At 39.6% G+C, this 12,234-nt stretch overlaps 1 protein-coding gene across 1 annotated transcript in view; it reads left to right on the top strand.

Annotated features, from left to right (window-relative positions):
* LOC307193287 (uncharacterized protein) overlaps nt 1-12,234 on the top strand; it is a gene marked incomplete at its 5' end in the record, with an annotated part of 41,622 nt that overhangs the window by 21,261 nt on the left and 8,127 nt on the right. Inside the window, one exon of the mRNA XM_079935024.1 lies at nt 7,711-11,113. Within this exon, the coding sequence (XP_079791150.1) occupies nt 7,711-8,580 (870 nt within the window). The 3' untranslated portion in view covers nt 8,581-11,113. The remainder of the gene's footprint in view (nt 1-7,710; nt 11,114-12,234) is intronic.

Here is a 12,234-nt window from a genome sequence, read left to right as displayed (position 1 = left end):
TGGAAAATGCCCTTGATATGTTGATACGGACTGCATTGAATCTGTAGATTTCCTTGGGTATGATGGTCATTTTAACAATATTAATTCTTCCAATCTGTGACCATGGTATATCTTTCCAGCTGTTTGTGTCATCTTTCTTTTATGAGTGTCATATAGTTTCCTGGGTACAGGTCTTTTACCTCCTTAGGCAGGTTTATTCTTATGTATTTTATTCTTTTTTATGCGATTGTAAATGGGATTGTTTCCTTAATTTCTCTTTCTGATAGTTCACTGTTAGTGTATAGAAATACAAATTTTATATATAGAAATCTATTGTATCCTTCAAATTTACCAAGTTCATGTTTGAGCTCGAATAGTTTTTTGATGGTGTCTTTCAGATTTTCTATGTATCATGCCATCTGCAAACAGTGACAGTTTTACTTTTTCCTTTCCATTTTGGAGTCCTTTTATTTATTTATTTTTTATTGTCTGATTGCTGTGGCTAGGAATTCCAAAACTCTGTTCAATAAAAGTGGTGAGAGTGGGCATCCTTGTCTTTTTCCTGATCTTAGGGAAAATGCTTTCAGCTTTTCACCATTGAGTATGTTAGCTATGGGCTTGTCATATATGGCCTTTATTATGTTGAGGTATGTTACCTCTATGCCCACTTCCTGGAGAGTTTTTACCATGAATGGATATTGAATTTTTTCAAAAGCTTTTTCTGCATCTATTGAGATGATCGTATGGTTTTTAGTCTTCAATTTGTTACTGTGATGATAAGAGACCTAAGACAGCTACAGAGGCTAAGTGACCTTTCCTTCCCTGAATGGGTAGGTATCCTTGTTCTGCCTTCTAATTGAGTTAGTATCTGAGTAAAGAACTGCCAGGTGTCATTTAGTTCACAATACACTGCTGTGGCAATATAGAAATGAATTTGCCTAAGTCATTTGGCTTTTCTCAATTATAGTAAATGAATATACTGAATGAATACTTCAACTTAAGGAAATGTTCTTAAAAATATATTAATGTAGGCAACTTCAGTGGAGAACTGAAAACAAAACAAAACATTCAGGTAAAGGGTTGAAATAAAAGTACACTCAGTTGTATCCAGTTTCCTCTTGTAAATCTCTCTTTTTAATTTAAGTGGACAGTCACTTGAGAATATCTGACTTGGGGCTAAGGAAATCTAAGCCTTCTTGGCCACACTGTATTCTCTTATGTCATTTAATAAAGACACCAGTTGGGTTGCTGAAAACAGAGTGGGAAAAATCAGTCCCTCACATCCAAAGTGCGGCTCTTGAAAATATGTGGGTTGTTGTAGTTATTTTGCTCTTCTGGCCTCAGAAGTTCTAATCTTAACCTTAGCCCCTCATGGAGAGAGACTTTGTAAACCAATTCCCACATTACTCATTATGTGACTGTTGAAAAAGAGAAACCCAGCTCTTTTCCTGTGCTTTCAACCAGTTGTCTTCTTCAAAAATCTGTTTGGATTGTTATACCGTAATCTTGCCTGGCAAGGGACTTATGGGAAGTTTCTTATTGTTTGAAAGTTTGGTGCCAGTATCTGCAAAGAAAGAAGAAAGATGTGTTTATCAAACATCCCAATAGTGAAGGTGTGTGAAAGCAACTTTTGAAAAAGTTAATTTGTCAGAGTTTAGCCGTATTATTACATTTTATTTTATTCATTGAAAATAAATAATTATCAATGAATCCTTTCTAGATTTTCTAGTTTCCCAAAGTTCCCTGTATTCACATTCTAAGAGGAAAAATGGTATTTTAAGTCACTGCTCTCCACCTTATAGTATTTATAATCACTCCTCGTTACCTCTTCCTTCCACGAAACGTGATCCTGAGAAGTGTCCTTTGTCTGTCTTTGTGGAATAAGTGATGAGGATGCATCCTGGAGACCTGTGAGATGTTTAACTTGTGGCATAATGAAACTAGGATGGAGAGTTCTGGAAAGATCTGGAAAGGTGGCTGGTAGAGTGTGGCCAGATGTGGGAGAAGAGAGACGTACAGAGAGAGGGAGAGGAAATTTTCAGAGGGAGAAAATGAAACAAATAATTAAATAAGTTTTGTTGTGTGGTGTGGGATGCAAGCCTTTCTCTCCCCCTTTCCTTCACAATGTCTTTGTTAAAGACTGTGTTTTTCATTAGTTTTACTAAGATAGGATTTGCCATTTTGTTTGGATACTGAGAATGGACCCATGGAAACAGTTACATTTGGGTTATCTCTGACTATCTTTAAGGAAGAACATAAATATTGGCCACACTATCTATGCACATGCTATCACCATGCCTTTTTTGTTCTCTGTTCATATATCTAAGTCCTCTTCTTTCTTTAAGGTCAATCTCAAATCTCATCTGAAATGTACATTTATTGATAGATTCAACCCATAATGAACTGTCCCTTCTTTGTCCTCCTTAGGCTCTGATTATTTATAAAAACTCATTTTTGAACTTAGAAACTGTCCAATATGATATATTAGTTATTTCACCAGCATATGTTATATCCTCAACACAATTATATGCTTTTGTGGGGCTGGGATCATACATTCTGTAATTTTTCTCAGTACTTACACTTACTTTGATAAAAAGCACATTCATTCATCTAAACATCATTTATTGGGTGTTAATTAAATATCTCAACTCAGTAAATATTGTTTGAATGAATGCATGCATGAATGAGGAAGTATGCAATAGGTAGCCTAATGTACCGCCCAATGTGAGAAAACCAAAAACATAAACAAAAAAGCAAGCCAAAAAGTGGACCAGGACTTTCTGTAAAATATCCTGCTTTTTGTTGGATGATGCCATGAAAATCAAGATGCTCCTGAAAGGTCTTAATAGCTGACCAAGAATAGTAAACAATTGAAATTCTCTCAGGCTTCTTCAACCCTATCACTGGACACATTTATACCTCTCAGGAATGGTATTAAAAGAAGAGATTAATAAAGCTTTTATAGATGAGTTGATAAATCTCTAAAGATTTAAGTCTTCATTGCCTCCTAGGTTTTCTCTATTTTGGGTTTCCAAAAGATTTCAATAAACCACAGGATAATTAAAAATTAGACATTATCTTTCTTACCTTCACGTTTTTTGATGGTAAACACCTTTTTATTGTCTCCATAGTGCTGCCCAGTTTCCACCAGTACAGTACTTAAGTGAATTTTGCTCTGGATGGTGGGATATATAAGATGTAAACGAATTGTTTGTATATGTTTTAGAATTCTTCAAAAGGGCCTGGCCATTGCATTGAATATTACTTAAATAAAGTAACTTCCTCAGAATTATTATTCTATTCTGGTTAGGATACTATCTGCTCTGGTTTGTTAAAATTTCCCTTTAGAGTGGTTTTAATTTTGTTTCTGATAGGGTCCTAGGATTTATTGCCAAACCCATCCTGCATCTGTTTTTCTTTGAATTACTCTCCTTGCAGTTTCTGATTCATACAGGGCCTTACAGGTTAGTGACAACCTGGCCATCACAACGCTGGGAAGGACAGGCCTCCTTTTCAGAGGTGCTGATGTTTTCTGTACCTGAAGGTTTTCAAGAGATATCAGTCTTCCTCACCACCGCCCTTGGCCCTCTTAATGGACTAAGCAGTTCCTCATGAAATTTCTGTAGGATATCTGTACCAACTTCTCAATATTGTTCCATCCTGAGTCTAAATTCCTGGCCTCAAGGTAATGTTAGATTTCTAGCTCCAGCTCCTATTTACATAAGGCCTATACTAAGGAACGGAACCCACAGACATCAGTGCACTCTTCTTTCTCTGGATTTAATTTCTCTGTTACTTTCTGAAACATGCAGGCGTTCCTTTCTTTCTTTTAATCTCAGCTATGTGCTTTTAACTTTTTCAAAATTGACCCAGAATTTACATGTGTCTCCAGTAAGAGTACATTAAATTGAGCTTAGTCTGCTATTCTACTGGCATATTTGAGATCCAGATAATTTGCTACTTAACTGGATTCAATGACCTGTATATTTCAGGCATCTAAAACTCACCATGTTCCAAATTTCCCTCCTTATAGTTAGTAATTTTCTTGGGAATCTGGATGACATTAAATGGAATAAAGTTAGTGAGTGGCCCAGGAATGCCTGAAAGTTCATTTGTCAGAGTGGCCAGGGAAAGTTAATCAAGGAAGAAAAGCAAATGAAAAACAGAATCACATTATTATGGCTGAGTTTACTCCCAGGATTCCATGCAGAGCTCTCTGTAGAGTTGGGCTGGGTTATAACTTATGCCAGAGCTCTATGTGGGGCTGACACCATCTCATGCCAAGCTCTCAGTTCTAGGCTAATGTCATCTCTGGTCCACTCTGTGGAGTGGAAACTTTGGAGGAATGGCCAATGTGTTCTGCGGGGTAGGAAGAGGGAAATTGTGAATGTGACTTTCTAAATTGTGGAGGAACTAACCACTGTAAATGTGCCTTGAACTATGTTGTTTAATTTGACCAGTCAGATCAATGACTTTCCCCTTGAATGAAATGCTGCTACGTATATGAGCAGAAAAACAAAACTGGTATAAGGAATAGATAGCTAGTGGGAAGCAGCTGCATAGCACAGGGAGATGTGCTTGGTGCTTTGTGACCACCTAGAGGGGTGGGATAGGGAGGGTGGGAGGGAGGGAGATGCAAGAGGGAAGAGATATGGGGACATATGTATAACTGATTTACTTTGTTATAAAGCAGGAACTAACACACCATTGTAAAGCAATTATACTCCAATAAAGATGTTAAAAAAAAACTGGTATAAGGAGATGGAGAGACTGGGAGTCTTATTTTCCCACCAATTAACTTTGCCTCTGACCATGACCTTCCCTTTGAGTCTCCTAGATCTTGGGGATGATCGCAGCCCCTTGGGTTGGGTGACGGCAACCCCATCTTTACTAGAACCTCTATAGTTAACTTTGATTTTTCCCACTCCGTCTATCCATCCCATGTATGCAGTCAGACATTTGATCTTGAACTTTTCCTGACAAAATATGCTTGAATATAACCATTTCTTTTCGCTCCCACTGCTACTGCTATTGTCACTGCCTTAACTAGGGCTTTATCTTTAAGTTCTTTATATAAATATATAAATATCTATATATAAATATAATACACAAATAAATAAAATATAATATTAATTCTGATGATTTTAAAGTCTTTTCTTGATAAAGACTTTTCCTGATAAAGATACACAATATCTTATATAAATATTTTTGTATTATCTGTTCTTTTCTTAGAATTTTAGTCATATGATTCTATCTCTTGGTTTGTCTAGAACTTTTTGATTGAATGCTGGCTATTTTATTTGGCTTTTTTTGTTTTTCTCAGTGTAAACATTGTTTTGCTTCAAAATATTTTATTCTACCTGGAAGTAGCAAATCTTCAAATTACAATTTTTTAAATGCTTTCAAATATCAATACTATAGGTGTTACAAAATCTAGAAAAATGACATTTAAAAATTAACTACTGCCACATGTGTCTCTATAAAACTTTTCCCCCACTCTTTTAGCTATATATTCTTTAACTGCCTCCTCATACGACAGTTTATGTATTTTCGAAATAAAATTTTAAGAAATAAACTTTGTAGTTTTTAGACATAGATTTCTTGTAACATGGTTGATTAGAATTTGCTTCTAGTTATTAATAGTTTAGAAAAGTTTATTTCAGCTTCACAATTTATTATTGATAATGTCACATTAATTTTCATTGTTAACTTTGAGAAAACCTCTATGGATTACTTCCTCATAAATATTTACTATTATAAATGCATTACTGATTTCAGTACTGCTATAGGTTTGTGCATTACAGGAATTCTGATAAAATACTCATTCACACCATTCCATTACACACATTGTTGATGGAGTATATTCTTTTATTTATTTATTTATTTATTTATTTTTGGCTGTGTTGGGTCTTCGTTGCTGTGCGCAGGCTCTCTCTACTTGTAGGGAGTGGGGGCTACTCTTCGTTGCGGTGCACAGGCTTCTCATTGCGGTGGCTTCTCTTGTTGCAGAGCACGGGCACTAGGCACGCAGGCTTCAGTAGTTGTGGCTCGCAGGCTCAGTAGTCGTGGCTCACGGGCTCTAGAGCGCAGGTTCCGTAGTTGTGGCACACCGGCTTAGTTGCTCCGTGGCATGTGGGATCTTCCTGGACCAGGGCTCAAACCCTTGTCCCCTGCATTGGCAGGTGGCTTCTTAACCACTGTGCCATCAGGGAAGCCCCTGGAGTATATTCTTGACAGAAGAAAATTTCCGTTTTGACTAAGCATTGATGAGAACTGAATCTTTGACTTATCTTTCACATGCCTGATGATTGAAATAATTTTCCACAGAATAGCTTCTGGTTTTGTACTTTTCAGTTCTTTTTATCTTCTTCAAACACACATGCTTTGAGAGCTGTGAAGTGCAAGACATGGCAATATTGTAAGGTGGTTTTTGTCCTTATGCTTCTGTGTCTTGTGCTAGTTAAGTCAGTAGAGTAGTCAGTATGAGTACTGGAAGTTATTCCTGTAATGGGATAGTATATAGTCAATTACATATGGCGTTGTCTGAAAATCACATAATAGCCTCACTTAAAACATCTCCTTAGGGCTTCCCTAGTGACACAGTGCTTGAGAGTCCACCTGCCGACGCAGGGGACACAGGTTCATGTCCCGGTCCGGGAAGATCCCACATGCCGCGGAGCGGCTAGCCCCGTGAGCCACGGCCGCTGAGCCTGTGCGTCCAGAGCCTGTGCTCCACAACGGGAGAGGCCACAACAGTGAGAGGCCCGCGTACCACAGAAAAAATAAAACCTCCTTAGCCAGATTTCAAAAAAGCCTGTGGTCATTCCAGTATGATCCAACATAGCGGAATATGATAGAAGGAAAATTGGCAAAGAAAGAGATGCTGGTCTTACCTGATGGAAGTTAAAATATCTCACTTTTGACAATTTTGCAAAAACCTATAATTCCATGAACTAATTTCTAGGGTTCTTCATAGGACCTAAAAAGGAACCCATAGAGTTGTGGAACAACAATAGAAGCTGCTGTGATGAGAAGCCCGGGCACCGCAACAGAGTAGCCCCCGCTCGCCGCAACTAGAGAAAGTCTGCACGCAGCATTGAAGACCCAACGCAGCCAAAATAAAAATAAATAAATAAAGATAAATAAATTTATTTTAAAAAAAGTAATACTCAGGTTTGAGGCATGAGAAATATGATGAGGAGAAATTAGCTAATCCTTTCAGAACTTTTAAAATATCAAACTCAGTCTCTAAGATTTTAGCATTATATACAACATCGGTTACTTATTAGTGGTTTGGGAAGGCCAATTTAAAATTTTCTGATCTTACTGTATTGAAATTCACAGCCCTAATGTTTTCCACATTGACTATATGAATGATGAAGTAAAGTCAATCATGTATTTCCTTTCCAACTGGACAGAAAACAAAATTTTAAAAAGTGTTTGGACTACTGACTTTTGATTTCTTCTAAGGCAAGTATATAGGTAATTTTTATTCCCTGATTAGGAGAAAAATGGTGGAAGAGGGCAGGGTTAAGAATTAAGATTTCAAGAGCATGAGAGGTAGATGGCCAACCAGAGTTCCTAAGTTTCGGTGCCTGTAACTGTTGCCGCTGCTTAAGCCTGCCAAAGCAGTGGTACGTCTGCTGCCCTCATATTTCCTACCTCTAGAAACATTCTTGCCAGTAGTGGCGGCAGGGGGACTCAATTACCCCCTTTTCTCACTCTCTCCAGAAGCTCCAGATGGCGTCTTCTGTGGGCAATGTGGCCGACAGCACAGAACCAACGAAACGTATGCTTTCCTTCCAAGGGTTAGCTGAGTTGGCACATCGAGAATATCAGGCAGGAGATTTTGAGGCAGCTGAGAGACACTGCATGCAGCTGTGGAGACAAGAGCCAGACAATACTGGAGTACTTTTATTACTTTCATCTCTACACTTCCAGTGTCGAAGGCTGGACAAATCTGCCTACTTTAGTACTCTGGCAATTAAACAGAACCCTCTTCTGGCAGAAGCCTATTCGAATTTGGGGAATGTGTACAAGGAAAGAGGGCAGTTGCAGGAAGCAACTGAGCATTACCGGCATGCATTGCATCTCAAACCAGATTTCATCAGTGGTTATATTAACCTGGCAGCTGCTTTGGTAGCAGCAGGCGACATGGAAGGGGCAGTACAAGCTTATGTCTCTGCTATTCAGTGCAATCCTGATTTGTACTGTGTTCGCAGTGACCTGGGGAACCTGCTCAAAGCCCTGGGTCGCTTGGAAGGAGCCAAGGCATGTTATTTGAAAGCAATGGAGATGCAACCGAACTTTGCGGTAGCTTGGAGTAATCTTGGCTGTGTTTTCAATGCACAAGGGGAGATTTGCCTTGCAATTCATCACTTTGAAAAGGCTGTCACCCTTGACCCCAATTTTCTGGATGCTTATATCAACTTAGGAAATGTCTTCAAAGAGGCACGGATTTTTCACAGAGCTGTGGCAGCTTACCTTTGTGCCCTAAGCTTGAGCCCAAATCATGCAGTGGTACATGCCAACCTGGCTTGTGTATACTATGAGCATAGGCCTGATAGATCTGGCAATAGACACCTACAGGCGAGCTATTGAATTGCAACCACATTTCCCTGATGCTTACTGCAACCTAGCCAACGCTCTGGAAGAGAAGGGCAGTGTTGCCGAAGCAGAAGATTGTTATAATACAGCTCTGCGGCTGTGTCCCACCCATGCAGACTCTCTGAATAACCTAGCCAATATCAAAGGAGACCAGGGAAACATTGAAGAGGCAGTTCGCTTGTATTGTAAAGCATTAGAAGTCTTCCCAGAGTTTGCTGTTGCCCATTCAAATTTAGCAAGTGTATTGCAGAAGCAGGGAAAACTGCAGGAAGCTCTGATGCATTATAAGGAGGCTGTTCGAATCAGTCCTACCTTTGCTGATGCCTACTGTAACGTGGGAAACACTCTAAAGGAGATGCAAGATGTTCAGGGAGCCTTGCAGTGTTATACTCGTGCCATTCAGATTAACCCTGCATTTGCAGATGCCCACAGCAATCTGGCTTCCATTCACAAGTATTCAGGGAATATTCCAGAAGCAATTGCTTCTTATCACACTGCTCTGAAGCTTGAACCTGATTTTCCCGACGCTTATTGTGATTTGGCTCATTGCCTGCAGATTGTCTGTGATTGGACAGACTATGATGAGCGAATGAAGAAGTTGGTCAGCATTGTGGCTGACCAGCTGGAGAAGAATAGGTTGCCTTCTGTGCAGCCTCATCATAGTATGCTGTATCCTCTTTCTCATGGCTTCAGGAAGGCTATTGCTGAGAGCCATGGGAACCTCTGCTTGGATGAGATCAATGTCCTTCATAAACCACCGTATGAACATCCAAAAGACTTGAAGCTCAGTGATGGTCGACTGCGTGTAGGATACGTGAGTTCTGACTTTGGGAATCATCCTACTTCTCATCTTATGCAGTCTATTCCAGGCATGCACAATCCTGATAAATTTGAGGTATTCTGTTATGCCCTGAGCCCAGATGATGGCACAAACTTCCGAGCGAAGGTGATGGCAGAAGCCCATCATTTCATTGATCTTTCTCAGATTCCATGCAATGGGAAAGCAGCTGATCGCATCCATCAAGATGGTATACACATCCTTGTAAATATGAATGGTTATACCAGGGGTGCTCGAAATGAACTCTTTGCTCTCAGGCCAGCTCCTATTCAGGCAATGTGGCTGGGCTACCCTGGGACCAGTGGCGTGCTTTTCATGGATTATATCATCACTGATCAGGAAACTTCACCTGCTGAAGTTGCTGAGCAGTATTCTGAGAAACTGGCTTATATGCCCCATACTTTCTTTATTGGTGATCATGCTAATATGTTCCCTCACCTGAAGAAGAAAGCAGTCATCGATTTTAAGTCCAATGGGCACATTTATGACAATCGGATTGTGCTGAATGGCATCGACCTCAAAGCATTTCTTCATAGTCTCCCAGATGTGCAAATTGTCAAGATGAAATGTCCTGATGGAGGAGACAATGCAGACAGCAGTAATACAGCTCTTAATATGCCTGTCATTCCTATGAATACTATTGCAGAGGCAGTTATTGAAATGATTAACAGAGGACAAATTCAGATAACAATTAATGGATTCAGTCTTAGCAATGGACTGGCAACTACCCAGATCAACATTAAGGCTGCCACTGGAGAGGAGGTTCCCTGTACCATTATTGTAACCACACGTTCTCAGTACGGGTTACCGGAAGATGCCATTGTGTACTGTAACATCAATCAGTTATATAAAATTGACCCATCTACTTTGCAGATGTGGGCAAATATTCTGAAGCGTGTTCCCAATAGTGTACTGTGGCTGTTGCGTTTTCCAGCAGTAGGAGAACCTAATATTCAACAGTACGCACAAAATATGGGCCTTCCCCAGAACCATATCATTTTTTCACCTGTTGCTCCTAAAGGGGAACATGTTCGGAGAGGCCAGCTGGCTGATGTCTGCTTGGACACTCCACTCTGTAATGGACACACCACAGGGATGGATGTCCTTTGGTCAGGGACACCCATGGTGACTATGCCAGGAGAGACTCTTGCTTCCCGAGTTGCAGCTTCCCAGCTCACTTGTTTAGGCTGTCTTGAGCTTATTGCTAAAAATAGACAAGAATATGAAGACATAGCTGTGAAACTGGGAACTGATCTAGAATACCTGAAGAAAATTCGTGGCAAAGTCTGGAAGCAGAGAACATCTAGCCCTCTATTCAACACCAAACAATACACAATGGAACTAGAGCAGCTCTATCTACAGATGTGGGAGCATTATGCAGCTGGCAACAAACCTGATCACATGATTAAGCCTGTTGAAGTCACTGAGTCGGCCTAAATAATGACTGTGTGCACAGGAGAATTACCCCTGTACCTGAGCCTCAACCTTCTGGGGGAAAGGGAACTACTTTTTCCCTATCTGTACAATACCATGCTGCAGATGGGTGACAGACAATGATAAGAAATAGCACAGCCAGACTTGCTTCCTGCATGATCATGATAGGGAGAGACACAAGAGATGGGAAACTGCTGTTCCACAAGGAGTCTCCATAGAATTTTGCAGCAGCCAGGTGTCTGGAAGGTCTGGAAGGTAAGTCTGGAAGGTCTGATCTCCCTTGGTCTTCCATGGGGTGGATGGTTAGTGTGGAAGGGAGATAGAGATTGCCCAGCCGTTCTGTGATGGATTGATTGAGTCTTCTGAATTAATATTTTTCTTTATATTTTGGGTATTGGAGCTTTTTAAAACGTTTGGTTTCAGGTATTTTTATTCATGTGAAGTGTATATGATTCTCTTGAGATAAGGTTTTAAGCTAAAATATTCCCTGTTTTAGTTTCTGAACTCTACAGATAAATGGGGACTTTGCTGGTGTAGTCTTTTTATAGGTTTTATAAACCACTTGAGCCTATATCAGTCATTTTAGTGTCTGACATAATGTTTGGAACTATTATTGCTTTGTTGGTTTATAGATGATGGCTTAAATTCTTTTCCTGGTCCATTTCCTTCTTCCCTTCCCCCCACTTTAAAAATTCTCCTGTAACTTGGCTAACAAAAAACCAAGTCTGATTCAAAACCTCCCAGACTGTTTCTCTTAAACACATCATCTGGTGCCAAATGAAGATTCTTAGGAGTGATTATTAATTACGAAGGGCACAGTTGTGGTACTGTCACTGATGATAATAATAATGGATTTTTGGCCTAGAGTTTTGACCTATTTCACCAGTGTTTTACCGTTGACTGCCCCTCTATGCTGCTTCCAAAAGTGATAGTGTGGGGTAAGATTTTTACTTTCATTTCTAAAGTTTTTTTTTTAAGTGAGTCCTGTTCTTCCTTTTTCTTTCAGCAGAAATAAAATCCCAGGTAAGTATAAGTATTCAAATATTTGATCAGTAAGTCACAGTTATCTCCAGTACATTAAATAAAATTCATCAAAAAACATGCTATAGGTAAAAAGCTCTGAAGGACCAGCTATGTATATGATAATTATGTTTCAGACCTTCTAGGGTGTTATATATAATAACTTGTCTTCTGGACGTGGTCTTGAAGTCTTTATGGATTCAGCCTTAGTAGTAGCGAACTGCACTGCTACTTGGTTTGGAGTACAAATTAGACTTTAGCCCTCCTGGAAGTTGAGTTTCTGGTATTGAAAACCATAGGAATGAAATTATTGTATTTCAACAAAGGATCGAGGGCTTGAGGCTTAAACAAGGCAA

This window comes from Stenella coeruleoalba, assembly GCF_951394435.1.
Source record: "Stenella coeruleoalba genome assembly, chromosome: 1".
Taxonomy (NCBI): domain Eukaryota; kingdom Metazoa; phylum Chordata; class Mammalia; order Artiodactyla; family Delphinidae; genus Stenella; species Stenella coeruleoalba.
This window is presented reverse-complemented; position numbering and strand designations above follow the sequence as displayed.